This window comes from Calonectris borealis, chromosome 36 (assembly GCF_964195595.1).
Source record: "Calonectris borealis chromosome 36, bCalBor7.hap1.2, whole genome shotgun sequence".
NCBI lineage: Eukaryota > Metazoa > Chordata > Aves > Procellariiformes > Procellariidae > Calonectris > Calonectris borealis.
In genome coordinates this window covers 470,305-489,904 of record NC_134347.1, presented here as the reverse complement: position 1 = coordinate 489,904, position 19,600 = coordinate 470,305, and the positions used below count along the sequence as shown (strand labels likewise).

At 70.7% G+C, this 19,600-nt stretch overlaps 2 protein-coding genes across 2 annotated transcripts in view; both read right to left on the bottom strand.

Annotated features, from left to right (window-relative positions):
- Window positions 1-2,322: 2,322 nt before the first annotated feature.
- Window positions 2,323-16,404, bottom strand: KDM6B (lysine demethylase 6B; the record flags this gene model as incomplete). The annotated part of the gene is given in 12 exon segments (XM_075135038.1): window positions 2,323-2,437; window positions 3,397-3,567; window positions 4,737-4,863; window positions 5,610-5,751; window positions 6,744-6,931; window positions 8,120-8,234; window positions 9,185-9,333; window positions 10,981-11,049; window positions 11,977-12,041; window positions 13,468-13,673; window positions 16,225-16,305; window positions 16,308-16,404. Coding segments are annotated over 12 exon segments (1,434 nt in total), but the record flags the coding sequence as incomplete, so codon positions are not given.
- A 3,016-nt stretch (window positions 16,405-19,420) lies between these two features.
- Window positions 19,421-19,600, bottom strand: part of LOC142074442 (lysine-specific demethylase 6B-like) — a 20,143-nt gene continuing 19,963 nt past the window's right edge. The window contains exon 8 of the mRNA XM_075135066.1: window positions 19,421-19,468. Within this exon, the coding sequence (XP_074991167.1) occupies window positions 19,421-19,468 (48 nt within the window). The remainder of the gene's footprint in view (window positions 19,469-19,600) is intronic.

Below are 19,600 nucleotides of genomic sequence, written 5' to 3'. Positions count from 1 at the left end.
GAGGGACCCCCCACACCAAGATGGACCCCCGGATGGACCCCCAACACCGTGAGGGACCCCCTAACACCAGGATGGACCCCCAAAACCATGATGGACCTCCCCAACCAACCCCCAATGCCATGGTTGACCCCCAACACCTTGAGGAACCCCCCAGTGACCCCCCCCAACACCATGAGGGACCCCCGACGCCTGACAGCCCCCCCCAAGTGTTGTCGTGTCCCCCCCCCCCCCACCAAGTCCAGCCCGTGGGTCAGGCGCGGGGGGGTCCCACGGCGCCATTAAAGCCACCGAGGTCGCGTTGTCCCCGTGTGACAGCTCCGTGTGTCCCCAGCGGGTGACAGGTCTGTGTGTCCCCCCTCATCTGTGACAGGGTCCCCCCAAATTCCTGACACCCCCCCCAGTTCTGGGCCCACCCACACTCCACAGTGGCCCCGCCCCAATTCCTGCTGCCCCCCCCCCCCCCGCCGGTTCCTGCCCCCCCACCTACTCCCCGGTGACCCCCCCCAATTCCTGCCCCCCCCCTTGCTCCCCTGTAACTCCCCCCCAGTGCCCTGTGCCCCCCCTCAATTCCTGCCCCCCAATTCCTGCCCCCCCGACTCCCCTGTGCTCCAATTCTGACCCCCCCTTGCTCCCCCGTGCCCCCCAATTCCTGCCCCCCTGCTCTTCTGTGCCCCCCCAATTCCCGCCCCCCCTTGCTCCCCCGTGCCCCCCCAATTCCTGCCCCCCCTTGCTCCCCTGTGGCCCCCAATTCCTGTGCCCCCCCAACAATTCCTGCCCCCCTGCTCTTCTGTGCCCCCCCAATTCCTGCCCCCCCTTGCTCCCCCGTGCCCCCCCAATTCCTACCCCCCCGTGCCCCCCCAATTCCTGACACCCCCCCGACCCCCCCCCCGTGCCCCCCCAGTTCCTGCCCCCCCACGCGGAGCCGGCCGGGCTGTGCCAGTTAATTTAATCTCAGGTACAAAATAGCTTCTGTGGCCGCGGGGGGGGGCGGGGGGGCAGCCCAGCCCCGACCCCCCCCCCCCACCCCCAATAAAACACCGGGGCCCCGGAGGGGGGAGGGGAAGGGGAGGGAGGGACCGGGGGGGGGGCGAGGGGACACGGGGGCACTGGGGGGGGGGGGGGGGGCCGGGGTGGCCGCAGGGCCCAGCACCATGGCGGGGGGGGGGGCACCCCCCGGTGGGGAGGGGGGTACAACCCCCCCCCCCAAGGTCAGGGGTCACCGAGTGACGGAGACATGGGGTCACCCGGGGTCACAGTGACACCCGGAGGTCACCGGGTCACCGACACCCCTCCCCCCCCGACCTCTCACACCCCCCGCCCCCGGGAGTCGGGGACCCCCGGCCCGACCCCCCCAATAAATAAAGCGACCCCTCCCCCCCCCCCGTGTATAAATTAAAAAAGAGGCAAAAAAAGATCATTTACAAAAAAAAAAAAAAAACACCAAACCCAAAAGAGGCTCGGGGGGGGGAGGGGCACCCCATGTCCCCTCCCCCGCGGGGGGAGGGGGCTCCCGCTGCCCCCCCTTTGGGGAGGGGGTAGCCCAGGGCCCCCCCCACCTTTGCACCATGGTTTGGGGGGGGAGCCCCCCCCTTATAGACCTGAGCCCCACCCCCAACCCGTCGGGGGGGAGGGGCGGGGAGGCACCCCCAAAAATGCCCCCTCCCCCCTCGGGCCCCTCCCCCCCCAGCCCGGACCCGTATTGGGGGGGGGGGGCGGCTGGTTTGGGGGGGGGGGGAAGCGAGTTTTTGGTTGAATCTTGGCAAGGGGGGGGCCCCAAAAGTGCCCCCCCATTACTGCCCCCCCCCAGCACCCCTTTAATGGGGGGGGGAGCGGGGACCCCCCCCAGGGCCCCCCTGAGTTATAGGGGGCAGCCAGGCCCCGCCCCCTTGAGTTGCGGGGGGGGGCACTAAGACCCCCCCCAAGATGGGGGGGAGGGGGGGCAGAGGGGACCCCCCCATAGTTTTAAGGCCCCCTCGTTTTGGGGAGCCCCCCCCCAGCCCCCTCTGAGTTACACAGGGGACCCCCCCCCCCTCCCAGGGACCCCCAGATTTGGGGGGGGGGAGGCAGAAAGACCCCCCCAACCCCCTCCGTGGGGGGAGGGGCTGTGATTGGGGGGGACGGGGCTTTTTAAATTCCTATAAATCGGTATTTTTGTATAAAAACGGGGGTTTTCCACCCAACCCCCCCCTCGGCGTCCGTCTGTCCGGCCGGGCCCCTCCCCCGCTTTTTGGGGGGGGGGGATGGGAGGCGATTTTTGGGGCGATTTCGCCATGAATAAATAAAAAGTGTTCGTGGGGGGAGGGGCGGGGGGGGGGAGGGGGCTCCGTGTGTCCCCGTCCCCCCCCCTCAATGTCCCCGCGCGTCCCCACGTCCCCTCGGGGGGGGCCCAGGATCCCCCTGGGCCGGGCGGGGCTCATCTGGAGCCGGGCGACGCCACCTGCAACAGGGGGGGGGAGGGGTCAGGGGGTCCCCACGTGTCCGGGGGTGTCACCTCCCCCCGCTCGTGACACCCACCCCCACCTTGGGGACACCCATGTCCCCACGGGGACATGGGTGACACTGGGGGGGGGGCAGGGAAGGGGACATGGGGACCCACAGGGAGGGGATGGGGACATGGGTGACACTGGGGGTGTCCCCGGGGTGGGGGTGTCTCCAAGTTGGGTGTCCCTCCCTGTGAGGGGTGTCCCCAAGGGGGGGGGGGTGTCCCCATGTCGCAGTGACCCCCAGGTCAGGTGTCCCCGTGCAGGTGTCCCTGTGGGTGTCCCCACATCAAGGTGTCCCCATGGCTGTCCCCATGTTGGGTGTCCCTGTGGGTGTCCCCACGTTGGGTGTCCCTGAGGGTGTCCCCACATCAAGGTGTCCCCATGGCTGCCCCCACATTGGGTGGTCCCCACCCCAAGATAACCCTGTGTTGGGGGTGTGTCGTCACCCCCCCCACGTTGGGTGTCCCCACCCCAGGGTGCCCCCTCATCAGGGTGTCCCCACGTTGAGTGTCCCCATCTCAGGGTGGCATCCCTGTGCGGGTGTCCCCATGTTGGGGTGTCCCCATGTGAGTGTCCCCATGTTGGGTGTCCCTGAGGGTGTCCCCACATCAAGGTGTCCCCATGGCTGTCCCCATGTTGGGTGTCCCTGTGGGTGTCCCCACGTTGGGTGTCCCTATGGGTGTCCCCACATTAAGGTGTCCCCATGGCTGTGCCCACGTTGGGTGTCCCTGTGGGTGTCCCCATGGGTGTCCCCACGTTGGGTGTCCCCACATCAAGGTGTCTTCATAGCTGCCCCCACATTGGGTCCTCCCCACCTCAAGATAACCCTGTGTTGGGTGTTCCCCTCCCCACCTTGGGTGTCCCCATGGGTGTCCCCACCCCAGGGTGTCCCCACCCTAGGGTGTCTCCTCACCAGGGTGAAGCCGTCGTAGATCTGCATCAGCTCCTCGGTCTTGTACTGCTCGAGGACGACGACGCCGTGCAGGGCCCCGCTGCGGCGCCGGGCGCAGCCCTCGCAGTGCACCAGGTAGGTGTTGCGCCCGCCCGTCTCGCTCGTCACGAAGAGGATGTTGAAGACCTCCACCTGCGGAAGCCGCACCGTGGGGACAACGGCGTCCCCACCGCGGGGACAACGGCGTCCCCACCATTGGGACAACGGCGTCCCCACCACCGGGACGTCCCCGGCACGGGGGGACAACAGGCGCCGCGGCGCGTGTGGCCCGTGAGGTTCCTGCCCAACGCCGGCGCGTTTGGGTGGTGGCGGGTGGAGGGACCCACCCCGGTGGCCTGTCCCCCCCTGTCACCCGTCCCCACGTGCGGCCAGAGATGTTTAAAGGCAAAGCGGAGCGGGAGGGGACACAGACGTGGCCGTGGGACGCTGCGCCGCCTGCCCCACCCCCGCTGGGGGCACCACGGGGAGGCCGTGGCCAAGGCCACGCCAAGACCATGACCAGCTCCACGCCAAGGGTATGACCAAGACCACACCAGGGCCATGGTCAAGACCATGCCAAGACCATGGCCAGGGCCATGCCAAAGCCAGAGCCAAGACCATGACCAAGACCACACCAAGACCGTGGCCAAGACCGTGCCAAGACCATGACCAGGTCCAGACCAAGGATATGACCAAGACCGTGCCAAAGCCATGGTCAAGAGCATTCCAAGACCACGCCAAGACCATGGCCAGGGCCGTGCCAAGGCCTGAGCCAAGACCATGCCAAGACCATGGCCAAGACCACGCCAAGACCATGGCCAGGGCCGTGCCAAGGCCAGAGCCAAGACCACGCCAAGACCATGGCCAAGACCACAGCCAAGGCCACGGCCAAGACCGTGCCAAGACCATGGCCAGGGCCATGCCAAGGCCAGAGCCAATACCGCGCCAAGGCCATGGTCAAGACCATGCCAAGACCACGCCAAGGCCATGGCCAGGGCCATGCCAAGGCCTGAGCCAAGACCGTGCCAAGACCATGGCCAAGACCACGGCCAAGGCCACGGCCAAGGCCGTGCCAAGACCATGGCCAGGGCCATGCCGAGGCCGGAGCCAAGACCATGCCAAGACCATGGCCAAGACCACGGCCAAGGCCACGGCCAGGGCCATGCCAAGGCCAGAGCCAAGACCGCGCCAACGCCATGGTCAAGACCATGCCAAGACCACGCCAAGGCCATGGCCAAGACTACACCAAGACCACGCCAAGGCTGTGCCGAGACCCCGCCCGGGCCCCGCCCAAGGCCCCGCCCGGCCCCGCCATCACTCACGTCGCACTCGTTGCAGTAGTAGGCCGGCTCGTCCTTCACCCGGCCCTGGTAGGCGATCTTCTTGCCGGCGCGGACCAGGCTCTCCCGCTGGACCTGGCAGTGCTTGATGGACTGCATCAGGCAGTACCTGCAACCGCCGGCGGGGACCCCGGCGCCCCCGCGCCCGTCAGCCACCGCCACCGCGCCCCGGGACGCCGCCCGCCTCACCCCCAGCCTGCGGTGGCATCGGCCTCGTCCCCAGGGTCATCCCGGGGTGGTCCCAGCCCTGGTGTGGCCACGTCCCTGTCCCCCCTCTGTCCCTGTCCCCACTGTGTCCCTGTCCCCGTCCCCACTGTGTCCCTGTCCCCACCGTGTCCCTGTCCCCACTGTGGCACCATCCCTGTCCCCCCACTGTGTCCCTGTCCCCACTGTGTCCGTGTCCCCACTGTGTCCGTGTCCCCACCGTGTCCCTGTCCCTGTCCCCACCATGTCCCTGTCTGCACCGTGTCCCTGTCCCCACTCTGGCCCTGTCCCCACCGTGTCCCTGTCTCCACTGTGTCCCTCTCCCCACCCTGTCCCTGTCCCCACTCTGTCCCCATCCCCACTGTGTCCCTGTCCCCACTCTGTCCCTATCCCTGTCTCCACCCTGTCCCTGTCCCCACTGTGTCCCAATCCCTGGCCTGTCCCCATCCCCGTCTGTCCCTGTCCCCAGCCCGTCCCTGTCCCTAGTGTGTCCCCGTCCCCAGCGTGTCCCCGTCCCCGGTGTCACTCCGTGGCTGGCCTGTCCCTGTCCCCAGTGTGTCCCCGTCCCCAGTGTGTCCCCCTCCCTGGCGTGTCCCCGTCCCTGGCCTGTCCCCATGCCTGGCCTGTCCCCGTCCCCGTCCCCGCGCTCACTTGATCATCTTGTAGAGGTCGGGGTCGCTGATCTTGACGGTGCGGGCGACGTTCCAGGAGACGTGGATCATGGGGACGATGGACTTGACGTTCTTCACCTCGTTCCACTCGTAGCGCTCCAGGGCCAGCTGGTACTGGTAGGCTGGGAGGGGACAACGGGGACAACGGGGACGTCAGGGCCACCGCGCCCTCCCTGCCCCGCTGGGTGTGTCCCCCACCGTGGTCCCCACAGCCGTCTCCACGCTGTGTCCCATCCCTGTCACCCTCTGCCGTGTCCCCACCATGTGACCATGTCCCCCGCCCCATGTCCCCCCCCTCACATGTCCGGGTCGTGTCCCTCTGTGTCCCCCCACCATGTCCATGCCATGTGTCCCCCTGTGTCCCTGCCGTGTCCCCACCACATCTCTGCCATGTCCCCACCCTGTCCCCGCCTTATCCCTGCCTTGTCCCTGCTCTGTGTCCCCGTGTCCCTGCCATGTCCCTCTGTCCCTGCCATGTCCCCCTCCCACGTCCCTGTGTCCCTGCCACGTCCATGCTGTCTCCCCTTCCATGTCCCTCCTCTGTCCCCCCCATCCCTGCCGTGTCCCCACCATGTCCCCGCCCTGTCCCTGCTGTGTCCCCACCTGTCCCCACTGTGTCCCCCTCCATGTCCCTGCCATGTCCCTGTCACGTCCCTGTGTCCCTGCCATGTCCCCGCTGTCTCCCCCTCCATGTCCCTGCCCTGTCCCCCCGTGTCCCCGCCCTGTCCCCATCCTGTCCCCCTCCATGTCCCCGCCTTGTCCCCCCGTGTCCCTGCCCTGTCCCGGCCGTGTCCCCGCCATGTCCCTGTGTCCCTGCCCTGTCCCCGCTGTCTCCCCCTCCGTGTCCCTGCCCTGTCCCCCCCCATATCCCTGCCCTGTCCCCCCGTGTCCCCGCCCTGTCCCCCTCCATGTCCCCTCCGTGTCCCCCCGTGTCCCCGCCCTGTCCCCGCCCTGTCCCTGCCCTGTCCCCTTCCATGTCCCTGCCCTGTTCCCACCATGCCCCCGCCCTGTCCCGGCCATGTCCCCCCTCATATCCCTGTCACGTCCCCCCCAGTGTCCCCGCCCTGGCCCCGCCCCGGCCCCGCCCGGCCCCGCCCGGCCCCGCCCGGCGCACCGGTGAGGGGCCCGACGTTCCAGGCGATGTTGTTGCACCAGCCGGTGGCCTGCACCCAGTGCACGGTGCCGGCGTTGATCCACACCAGGTCCCCGGGGCGCTGGACGAAGCGGTAGACGGGGATGTTGGAGCGGTAGAGGTCCTCCAGGATGGGCCACCACGAGCCCGTCAGGTAGTCCACGCCGTGCCTGCCGCAGGGGGCGGGGTCAGGAGACGCCCCGCCCACACACACACCCGGCCACCCCCCACCCCCCCACCCCCCCCTTTGCACCCCTGGCCACATTGCCCTGCTCTGGCCACGCCCACCGCGCTTAGACACACCCACAGCGTTTAGCCACGCCCTCTCGGCGCATGGCCACGCCCACATGCTGCCAGGCTCCACCCCGCCCACCTGGCCCCGCCCCTGCAGAAACTGGGTCCGCCCCCACGGTGCTGCCTCAGCCTGCTCTGCTTAGGGGGGCTGGCCACGCCCACTGAGGTTGGACACGCCCCCTCGGCACCTGGCCACGCCCGCAAGATGCTGGCTCCACCCCAACCACCTGGCCACGCCCCTGCAGACACTGGCCCCGCCCCCATGCCAGTTTCCCCACTGCCCTTGCCAGCTCTGGTTGTGGGGTGGCCACGCCCACATGGATCTTGACCACACCCCTGTGTCTCCTGGCCCCGCCCCCCACAGCAGAGCCTGCTGCCCCTGTGTGTTCTGCCCTGGCCCCACCCACACTCCCGGGCCACGCCCCCTCACCCACCTGGCCCCTCCTCCAGCCTGCTGAGCCCTGCCCATGGGGCTTGGCCCCGCCCCCCCAGCACATGGCCCCAACTGCTTAGCTCCACCCCCTTCCCGGCTCCTCCCCCTCACTGGCTCCACCTCTCTGCAGCTTGGCTCCACCCCCTGCCTGGCCCCGCCTACCCCCTGCTGGATCCTGCCCCCTCTGTGAAGCCCCGCCCTCAGCCTGGCCCTTAGCCCCGCCCCTGCATGGCCTTAGACACACCCACCTTCCCCAGCCACATCCCCGACCATGCCCCTTCACCGGCCACGCCCATGCAGTGACCACGCCCCTTTCCCTTGGCCACACCCCCTCTGGCAGCAGAAGGCGGAGCTGCTCTCCCAGTAGTCCTGGCTCGTCCCACGCTTAGCTCCGCCCCTGCCCCTAACCACGCCCCTTTCCATGACCACGCCCCTCCAACGGCCACTCCCTCTCCCAGGCCACGCCCCTTCCCTTGGCCACACCCCCTCCACCCGCAGAAGGCAGAGCTGCTCTCCCAGCGCTGTCACCCCCCTCCCTCCTGCCCCACCCCTCCCTAGCCCCGCCCCCTTCGCCCCGGGCCCCGCCCCCTCGCCCCAGGCCCCGCCCCCTCGCCCCAGGCCCCGCCCTCACTTGTCGCAGAAGGCGGAGATGGTCTCCCAGTAGTGCTCGTGCACGGCGAACCACTCGCAGTCCCCGGGGCCGATGTTGATGTTGACGGAGCAGAAGTTGTTGTTCTCCTGGTGGCCTGCGGGGACCGTCACCGTCACCGTCACCGTCACCCCCCGTCACTGTCACCGTCACCCCCTGTCACCGTCACCCCCCCATCACCGTCACCCACCCCACTGTCACCTATTGTCAGTCACCCCCCCATCACCATCACCATCACCCGCCATCACCGTCACCGTCACCCCCCCCACTATCACCCACTGTCACTGTCACCCCGTCACCATCACCATCACCCCCCCATCACCGTCATCCCCATCACTGTCACCCCTCCATCACCGTCACCATCACCCCCCCTCACCGTCATCCCCATCACTGTCACCCCTCCATCACCGTCACCATCACCCCCCCTCACCGTCACTGTCACCCCCCGTCACAGTCACCATCACGCCCCCATCACTGTCACCCTGTGTCACCATCACCCCGTCACTGTCACCATTACCACCGTCACCCGTCATCGTCACCCCCGTCACTGTCATCCCCCATCACTCCCCTGTCACTGTCACCGTCACCCCCATCACCCATCACTGTCACCCCTGTCACTGTCACCGCCATCACTCCCCTGTCAGTGTCACCGTCACCCCCATCACCGTCACCGTCAGCCCTGTCACTGTCACCCTCATCACTCCCGTCACTGTCACTGTCACCATCACCCGTCACCGTCACCCCCATCATTGTCACCCCCATCACTCCCCTGTCACTGTCACTGTCACCCCCATCACCCGTCACCGTTACCCCCGTCACCGTCACCGTCACCCCCGTCACCTCTGTCCCCTCCCACCGGCTCCACACCCCCCCCAGGCCTGCAGGGTGCTGCCAACGTGGCTGCTCACCGTGGCGCTCCCCGCCCCCCCCCCCCCGCATGCGTCCCCGGTGCCACCCTCAGTGCCACCCCCCGGCGTCCCCCCCGGTGTCCCCCCGCCCCGGTGGCCCCCCCCGGCGTCCCCGCGGTGCCCGGGTGTCCCCGCTCACCGGGTGTGCGGCTGCCCGGCACCTTCATGTAGAGCTGGACGGTGTTCATGCCCAGGATGGTGTGGCCCACGTGGCTCAGCATGTTCCCCGTGGACGACACCCGCATGAAGGCCGGCAGCTTCAGCAGCTCCTGCAGCTGCGGCTTCCACCTGCCGGGGGGGGGGGGCGGGGCGTCAGGGGGGGCGGGGCGTCAGGGGGCGGGGCGTCAGGGGGGCGGGGCATGGGGGGTGGGGGTGGGGTGTCAGGGGGCGGGGCGTCAGGGGGGCGGGGGCATGGGGGAGTGGGGCGTGGGGGGCGAGGCGTCAGGGGGTGGGGCGTCAGGGGGCGGGGCGTCGGGGGGGCGGAGCGTGGGGGGTGGGGTGTCAGGGGGCGGGGTGTGAGGGGGTGGGGCGTGGGGGCGGGGCGTCAGGGGGCGGGGCATGGGGGGTGGGGGGTGGGGGGCGGGGTGTCATGGGGCAGGGCGTCGGGGGGTCGGGGCATGGGGGAGTGGGACGTGGGGGGCGGGGCATCAGGGGGCGGGGCGTCGGGGGGGCGGGGCATGGGGGTGGGGCGTCAGGGGGCGGGGTGTCGGGGGGCGGGGCATGGGGGTGGGGCGTGGGGCGGGGCGTCGGGGCGGGGCGTCAGGGGGCGGGGCATGGGGGTGGGGCGTCGGGGGGCGGGGCGTCAGGGGGGCGGGGTATGGGGGGTGGGGCGTGGGGGGCAGGGCATCAGGGGGCGGGGCATGGGGGTGGGGCGTCGGGGGGGCGGGGCGTCGGGGGGCGGGGCATGGGGGTGGGGCGTCGGGGGCGGGGCATGGGGGGTGGGGCATGGGGGTGGGGCGTCAATGGGGGTGGGGCGTGGGGGTAGGGGGTGGGGCGTCATGGGGGGTGGGGCGTGGGGGGTGGGGGGGTGGGGCGTCATGGGAGGTGGGGCGTAGGGGGGTGGGGCGTCATGGGGGGTGGGGCGTGGGGGGATGGGGCATGGGGGGCAGGGCGTCAGGGGGCGGGGCGTCATGGGGGGTGGGGTGTGGGGGTGGGACGTGGGGGCGGGGCGTCAGGAGGTGGGGCATCGTGGGGGGTGGGGCGTCATGGGGGTGGGGCGTGGGGGGGTGGGGCGTGGGGGGGCAGGGCGTCAGGGGGCAGGGCGTCGGGGGGGCGGGGCGTCATGGGGGTGGGGCGTCATGGGGGTGGGGCGTGGGGGCGGGGCGTCATGGGGTGGGGGGTGGGTGTCAAGAGGCGGGGCATTGTGGGGGATGGGGCACACGGGGGGGTGGGGCACACACGGGGGCAGGGAGGGCACCCGGCCCATGACCTCAGAACAGCACCCACGGGTGCCCGTGACCCCCAGAATAGCACCCACGGGTGCTCCCCATCACCCACAGGTGCCCCGACCCCCAGCTCAGCACCCACGGGTGCCCATGACCTCAAGCACAGCACCCACGGGTGCTCCCCATCACCCACGGGTGCCCTGATCCCCAGCTCAGCACCCACGGGTGCCCCAACCCCCAGCTCAGCACCCACGGGTGCCCGTGACCCCCAGCACAGCACCCACAGGTGCCCATGACCCCCAGAACAGCACCCACGGGTGCCCCAACCCCCAGCTCAGCACCCACAGGCGCCCCTGACCCCCAGCTCAGCACCCACGGGTGCCCATGGCCCCCAGAAGAGCACCCACGGGTGCTCCCCATCACCCACGGGTGCCCCGACCCCCAGCTCAGCACCCACGGGTGCCCATGGCCCCCAGAACAGCACCCACGGGTGCTCCCCATCACCCACGGGTGCCCCGGCCCCCAGCTCAGCACCCACGGGTGCCCCCACCTCTTGGCGTCGGAGAGGTCGATGTTGGTCCCGAACTTGATGATCTGGTGGGATTTCTGGTCGGGGTTGCTGGGGGGGACACGGGGTCACGGGGGGACGGGGGACAGGCGCCCACCCCCCAGGGACACCCCAGGGCTCTGGGACCCCCCGGGGACCCCATGGGGAACCCCTGGGGACACCGGGACCCCCCCAAGGACACAGGGACCCCCCCTAGTGACACAGGGAGACCCTGGGGACCCCCTGGGGACACCGGGACCCCTCCCCCAAGGACCCCCTGGGGACACAGGGACCCCCTGGGTACCCCTGGGGACACAGGGACATCCTGGGGACACCCTGGGGACCCCCCCAAAGACACAGGGACCCCCCCAAGGACACAGGGACACCCTGGGGACCCCCTGGGGACACCGGGACCCCCCCGGTGACACAGGGACATCCTGGGGACACCCTGGGGACACCCTGGGGACACCCTGGGGACCCCCCCAATAACACAGGGACCCCCCCCAGTAACACAGGGAGACCCTGGGGACCCCCTGGGGACACCGGGACCCCCCCAAGGACACAGGGACACCCTGGGGACACCCTGGGGACACAGGGACCCCCCCGGTGACACGGGAACCCCCTGGGGACAAAGGGACCCCTCCCCCAAGGACACAGGGACCCCCTGGGGACACCGGGACCCCCCCGGTGACACAGGGACATCCTGGGGACACCCAGGTGACACCCTGGGGACCCCCCCCAATGACACAGGGACCGCCCCGGTGACACAGGGACACCCTGGGGACCCCCCCCCAATGACACAGGGACCCCCCTCCGGTGACACAGGGACCCCCCAGCTGACACAGGGACCCCCCCGGTGACACAGGGACCCCCTGGGGACACAGGGACCCCCCGGGTGACACAGGGACCCCGCCCCAGAGTGGCCCCAGGTTGGGGGGGGTGGTGACACTCCCCTCCCCCCCGGGGTGTCCCCAACTGGGGACCCGGGGGTGGCCCCACCTGGGGGGGGTCTCCGTGGTGCTGTCGGGCTCCTCCGCCTCCTCGTCCTCGCTGTCCTTGTCCTCCTGCCCGGGGACGTCACCTCAGACACCCGGGGACACCCGGGGGACACCCCAGGGACAGGAGGGGACACCCCCGGGACACCCCCTTTAGGACATTCACGTCCCGCCCCCTCCCCGCACTGTCCCCATGTCCCCTCTGCCACCCACCTGGGTTGTCCCCGAGTGCCACCAGCTCCCGTGTGTCCCCTCCCAGCACCTCGTGTCCCCTGTCCTGCTGCCCCCGTGTCCCCCACGTCCCCTGTACCACATGTCCCCCCCATGTCCCCATGTCCCCCCCATGTCCCCCTGTCCCCCCCATGTCCCCATGTCCCCATGTCCCCCTGTCCCCCTGTCCCCCCCATGTCCCCATGTCCCCCCCATGTCCCCCTGTCCCCCCCATGTCCCCATGTCCCCCCCCTGTCCCCATGTCCCCCCCCGTCCCCCCCGTCCCCACCTGCAGGGACTCCTGGAAGGAGGAGGCCTGGTACTGGGCCATGTCCCCATGTCCCCATGTCCCCCTGTCCCCCCCATGTCCCCATGTCCCCATGTCCCCATGTCCCCCCCATGTCCCCATGTCCCCATGTCCCCAGGTCCCCCCCATGTCCCCATGTCCCCCTGTCCCCCCCATGTCCCCCTGTCCCCCCCATGTCCCCACCTGCAGGGACTCCTGGAAGGAGGAGGCCTGGTACTGGGCCATGTCCCCATGTCCCCATGTCCCCATGTCCCCCTGTCCCCATGTCCCCCTGTCCCCATGTCCCCATGTCCCCCCCATGTCCCCATGTCCCCCCATGTCCCCCTGTCCCCCCCATGTCCCCCTGTCCCCCCCATGTCCCCACCTGCAGGGACTCCTGGAAGGAGGAGGCCTGGTACTGGGCCATGTCCCCATGTCCCCATGTCCCCCCCATGTCCCCATGTCCCCCTGTCCCCCTGTCCCCCCCATGTCCCCATGTCCCCCCCGTCCCCACCTGCAGGGACTCCTGGAAGGAGGAGGCCTGGTACTGGGCCATGTCCCCATGTCCCCATGTCCCCATGTCCCCCTGTCCCCCCATGTCCCCAGGTCCCCAGGTCCCCCCCATGTCCCCATGTCCCCCTGTCCCCCCCATGTCCCCACCTGCAGGGACTCCTGGAAGGAGGAGGCCTGGTACTGGGCCATGTCCCCATGTCCCCATGTCCCCATGTCCCCCCATGTCCCCATGTCCCCCCCATGTCCCCATGTCCCCATGTCCCCATGTCCCCCTGTCCCCATGTCCCCATGTCCCCCCCATGTCCCCCCGTCCCCCCCATGTCCCCACCTGCAGGGACTCCTGGAAGGAGGAGGCCTGGTACTGGGCCATGTCCCCATGTCCCCATGTCCCCATGTCCCCCTGTCCCCCCCATGTCCCCCTGTCCCCCCCATGTCCCCATGTCCCCCCCATGTCCCCATGTCCCCAGGTCCCCCCCCTGTCCCCACCTGCAGGGACTCCTGGAAGGAGGAGGCCTGGTACTGGGCGTACTTGGCGATGGTGGTGTGGGAGCGGCTGCTCTCGCAGGGCCAGACCTGCCGGGTGCCCGAGAGGTCCCAGTTCTGGTCCGACGGCTGCTGCACCTGGGTGCGCACCTCCACCGCGTGCTCCCCGCTGGCCTCCACCAGCGTCTTGGTGCTGAACAGCCCCAGGTCTGGGGGGGGCGTCAGTGGGGGGACAGGGGGCATGGGGGGCACCCATGGGGATGGGGGGGGTCCCGGGGGGATGGGGGGGCACCCATGGGGATGGGGATGGGGACAGGGGGGATGGGGGGCACCCATGGGGATGGGGATGGGATGGGGACGGGGGCTCCACCAGCGTCTTGGTGCTGAACAGCCCCAGGTCTGGGGGGGCGTCAGTGGGGGCGCCCGGGGGGTGGGGGGGGCCCGGGGGGATGGGGACGGGGACAGGGGGGCACCCATGGGGATGGGGGGGGTCCCAGGGGGATGGGGACGGGGACAGGGGGGCACCCATGGGGATGGGGATGGGGACAGGGGGGCACCCATGGGGGTGGGGGGGGCCCGGGGGGATGGGGACGGGGACAGGGGGGCACCCATGGGGATGGGGACGGGGGCTCCACCAGCGTCTTGGTGCTGAACAGCCCCAGGTCTGGGGGGGGCGTCAGTGGGGGCAACATGGGGGTGGGGGGGGGCCCGGGGGGATGGGGACAGGGATAGGGGGGCACCCATGGGGATGGGGGGGCACCCATGGGGATGGGGGGGTCCCAGGGGGATGGGGATGGGGATAGGGGGGCACCCATGGGGATGGGGGGGGTCCCGGGGGGATGGGGACGGGGACAGGGGGGCACCCATGGGGATGGGGACGGGGACAGGGGGGCGCCCATGGGGATGGGGGGGGGCCCGGGGGGATGGGGACGGGGATAGGGGGGCACCCATGGGGATGGGGACGGGGACAGGGGGGCGCCCATGGCGATGGGGGGGGTCCCAGGGGGATGGGGGGGCACCCATGGGGATGGGGATGGGGACAGGGGGGCGCCCATGGCAATGGGGGGGGTCCCAGGGGGATGGGGGGGCACCCATGGGGATGGGGACGGGGGCTCCACCAGCGTCTTGGTGCTGAACAGCCCCAGGTCTGGGGGGGGCGTCAGTGGGGGCAACATGGGGGTGGGGGGGGCCCGGGGGGATGGGGGGGGGTCCCGGGGGGATGGGGACGGGGACAGGGGGGCACCCATGGGGATGGGGGGGCACCCATGGGGATGGGGGGGGTCCCAGGGGGATGGGGACAGGGATAGGGGGGCACCCATGGGGATGGGGGGGGTCCCAGGGGGATGGGGACGGGGATAGGGGGGCACCCATGGGGATGGGGGGGGTCCCAGGGGGATGGGGACGGGGACAGGGGGGCACCCATGGGGATGGGGGGGGTCCCAGGGGGATGGGGACGGGGACAGGGGGGCACCCATGGGGATGGGGGGGGTCCCAGGGGAATGGGGACGGGGACAGGGGGGCACCCATGGGGATGGGGGGGTCCCAGGGGGATGGGGACGGGGATAGGGGGGCACCCATGGGGATGGGGGGGGTCCCAGGGGGATGGGGATGGGGACAGGGGGGCACCCATGGGGATGGGGGGGGTCCCAGGGGGATGGGGATGGGGACAGGGGGGCACCCATGGGGATGGGGGGGTCCCGGGGGGATGGGGATGGGCACAGGGGGGCACCCATGGGGATGGGGGGGGTCCCATGGGGATGGGGGGGGTCCCAGGGGGATGGGGACGGGGGCTCCACCAGCGTCTTGGTGCTGAACAGCCCCAGGTCTGGGGGGGCGTCAGTGGGGGGACAGGGGGGTCCTGGGGGGGGTCCCACAGGTGGGTCCCATGGGAGGGTCCCATAGGGGGGTCCCACGGGGGGGTCCCAGGGGGGGGTCCCATGGGTGTGTCCTGGGGGGGGTCCCACGGGGGGGTCCCACGGGAGGGTCCCATGGGTGTGTCCTGGGGGGGTCCCACGGGGGGGTCCCACGGGGGGGTCCCATGGGTGTGTCCTGGGGGGGGTCCCACGGGGGGGTCCCACGGGAGGGTCCCACGGGGGAGTCCCACGGGGGGGTCCCACGGGGGGGTCCCACGGGGGGGTCCCACGGGGGGGTCCCATGGGGGGGTGCCGGGGGGGGGTCCCACGGGGGGGTCCCACGGGGGGTCCTGGGGGGGGTCCCACGGGGGGGTCCCACAGGTGGGTCCCACGGGGGGGTGCCGGGGGGGGGTCCCACGGGGGGGTCCCACGGGGGGGTCCTGGGGGGGTGCCGGGGGGGGTGCCACGGGGGGGTCCTGGGGGGGGTCCCACGGGGGGGTCCCACGGGGGGGTCCCACAGGGGGGTCCTGGGGGGGGTCCCACGGGGGGGTGCCGGGGGGGGGTCCCACGGGGGGGTCCCACGGGGGGGTCCTGGGGGGGGTCCCACGGGGGGGTCCCACGGGGGGGTCCCACGGGGGGGTCCTGGGGGGGGTCCCACGGGGGGGTCCCACGGGGGGGTCCTGGGGGGGTGCCGGGGGGGGTCCCACGGGGGGGTCCTGGGGGGGGTCCCACGGGGGGGTCCCACGGGGGGGTCCTGGGGGGGGTGCCCGGGGGGGTCCCACGGGGGGGTCCCACGGGGGGTCCTGGGGGGGGGTCCCACGGGTGGGTCCTGGGGGGGTGCCGGGGGGGGTCCCACGGGGGGGTCCCACGGGGGGGTGCCGGGGGGGGTCCCCCGGGGGGCACTCACTGAGGCGCAGGGAGCCGGCCAGCCCCCGGATGACGGTGATGGGGTTCTTGGGGTCGGTGCAGAACTGCAGCAGGACGGGGAGAAGGCGTCCCGCTTGCTCTCCAGCTGGGCGGGGACAGGCAGGCGGCCAATCAGAGCCCGGCACCCCGCCCGAGCACCAATCAGAGCCTGGCACCCCGCCCGAGGACCAATCAGAGGTCAGCACCCCGGCTGCCAGCCAACGGGAGCCCTGAGAACCCCCCCCCCAACCTGCCCGCGGGCCAATCGGCACCGGGGGTCCTGTTGTGGGCCAATCAGCACGGGGATACCCTGGGGAATACCCCCACCCACCGGCCAATCAGGATTGGGATGCCCCAGACTGCTGGCCAATCAGGACTGGGATGCCCTGACCCACCAGCCAATCAGCACTGGGATGCCCCAGCCCGCTGGCCAATCAGGATTGGGATGCCCCAGCCCGCTGGCCAATCAGGATTGGGATGCCCTGGCCTGCTGGCCAATCAGGACTGGGATGCCCCAGCCCGCCGGCCAATCAGGACTGGGATGCCCCAGCCCGCCGGCCAATCAGGACTGGGATGCCCCAGCTCGCCGGCCAATCAGGATTGGGATGCCCCGGCCTGCCAGCCAATCAGGGCTAGGGAATATCCCCACCCACCAGCCAATCAGCACCAGGATGCCTGGGGAATACCCCCACCTGCTGGCCAATCAGCAGCAGGGAATACCCGCACTTGAGCCAATCAGCGTGGGGATTCCCCAGGGAATCCCCCCACCTGCCAGCCAATCAGCAGGGGGATGCCCTGTGACCCGTGCTGGTGGGCCAATCAGCAGGGCGGGACATCCTGGGACCCTTGCTGATGGACCAATCAGCAGGGGCGGTGCCCCATGACCCCCACCAGCAGGCCAATCAGAAGGAAGGAACCCCACCAGTGGGCCAATCAGCAGAGGGGATGCCCCAGGACCCTTGCTGGTGGACCAATCAGAAGGGAGGGAGCCTGCCAGGGGACCAATCAGCAGGGGGGATACCCTGGGATCCCCACCAGCGGGCCAATCAGCAGGGAGGAGACCTCGCCAGTGGACCAATCAGAGAGAAGGACACCCCTGGATCTGCAGGGGGATTCCCCAGGACCTCTCCCACAGGCCAATCAGCAGGGGGGATGCCCCGGGACCTCTGCCAGCTGGCCAATCAGCAGGAGGGTGACCCCACCAGCAGGCCAATCAGCAGGGGGGATGCCCCAGGACCCCTCCCACAGGCCAATCAGCAGGGGGATGCCCCGGGACCTCTGCCAGCTGGCCAATCAGCAGGAGGGTGACCCCACCAGCGGGCCAATCAGCAGGAAGGGAGCCTGCCAGTGGGCCAATCAACAGGAGGGATGCCCCAGGACCCCTCCCACAGGCCAATCAGCAGGGGGGATGCCCCGGGACCTCTGCCAGCTGGCCAATCAGCAGGAGGGTGACCCCACCAGCAGGCCAATCAGCAGGGGGGATGCCCCAGGACCCCTCCCACAGGCCAATCAGCAGGGGGGATGCCCCGGGACCTCTGCCAGCTGACCAATCAGCAGGAGGGTGACCCCATCAGCGGGCCAATCAGCAGGGAGGGAGCCTGCCAGCGGGCCAATCAGCAGGAGGGATGCCCCAGGACCCCTCCCACAGGCCAATCAGCAGGGGGGATGCCCCGGGACCTCTGCCAGCTGGCCAATCAGCAGGAGGGTGACCCCATCAGCGGGCCAATCAGCAGTGAGGGAGCCTGCCAGCGGGCCAATCAACAGGAGGGATGCCCCAGGACCCCTCCCACAGGCCAATCAGCAGGGGGGATGTCCCGGGACCTCTGCCAGCTGACCAATCAGCAGGAGGGTGACCCCACCAGTGGGCCAATCAGCAGGAAGGGAGCCTGCCAGTGGGCCAATCAACAGGAGGGATGCCCCAGGACCCCTCCCACAGGCCAATCAGCAGGGGGGATGCCCCGGGACCTCTGCCAGCTGACCAATCAGCAGGAGGGTGACCCCACCAGCGGGCCAATCAGCAGGAAGGGAGCCTGCCAGCGGGCCAATCAACAGGAGGGATGCCCCAGGACCCCTCCCACAGGCCAATCAGCAGGGGGGATGCCCCGGGACCTCTGCCAGCTGGCCAATCAGCAGGAGGGTGACCCCACCAGCGGGCCAATCAGCAGTGAGGGAGCCTGCCAGCGGGCCAATCAGCAGGGGGGATGCCCCAGGACCCCTCCCACAGGCCAATCAGCAGGGGGATGCCCCGGGACCTCTGCCAGCTGGCCAATCAGCAGGAGGGTGACCCCATCAGCGGGCCAATCAGCAGTGAGGGAGCCTGCCAGCGGGCCAATCAGCAGTGAGGGAGCCTGCCAGTGGGCCAGTCAGCAGGGGGAATGTCCTGGGACCTCTGTCAGCTGGCCAATCAGCAGGAGGGTGACCCCATCAGCAGGCCAATCAGCAGGGGGGATGCCCCAGGACCCCTCCCACACACCAATCAGCAGGGGGGATACCCTGGGACCTCTGCCAGCTGGCCAATCAGCAGGAGGGTGACCCCACCAGCGGGCCAATCAGCAGTGAGGGAACCTGCCAGCGGGCCAATCAGCAGGGGGGATGCCCCAGGACCCCTCCCACAGGCCAATCAGCAGGGGGGATGCCCCGGGACCTCTGCCAGCTGACCAATCAGCAGGAGGGTGACCCCACCAGCGGGCCAATCAGCAGGAAGGGAGCCTGCCAGCGGGCCAATCAACAGGAGGGATGCCCCAGGACCCCTCCCACAGGCCAATCAGCAGGGGGGATGCCCCGGGACCTCTGCCAGCTGGCCAATCAGCAGGAGGGTGACCCCACCAGCGGGCCAATCAGCAGTGAGGGAGCCTGCCAGCGGGCCAATCAGCAGGGGGGATGCCCCAGGACCCCTCCCACAGGCCAATCAGCAGGGGGGATGCCCCGGGACCTCTGCCAGCTGGCCAATCAGCAGGAGGGTGACCCCATCAGCGGGCCAATCAGCAGTGAGGGAGCCTGCCAGCGGGCCAATCAGCAGTGAGGGAGCCTGCCAGTGGGCCAGTCAGCAGGGGGAATGTCCTGGGACCTCTGTCAGCTGGCCAATCAGCAGGAGGGTGACCCCATCAGCAGGCCAATCAGCAGGGGGGATGCCCCAGGACCCCTCCCACACACCAATCAGCAGGGGGGATACCCTGGGACCTCTGCCAGCTGGCCAATCAGCAGGAGGGTGACCCCACCAGCGGGCCAATCAGCAGTGAGGGAACCTGCCAGCGGGCCAATCAGCAGGGGGGATGCCCCAGGACCCCTCCCACAGGCCAATCAGCAGGGGGGATGCCCCGGGACCTCTGCCAGCTGACCAATCAGCAGAAAGCTGACCCCACCAGCGGGCCAATCGT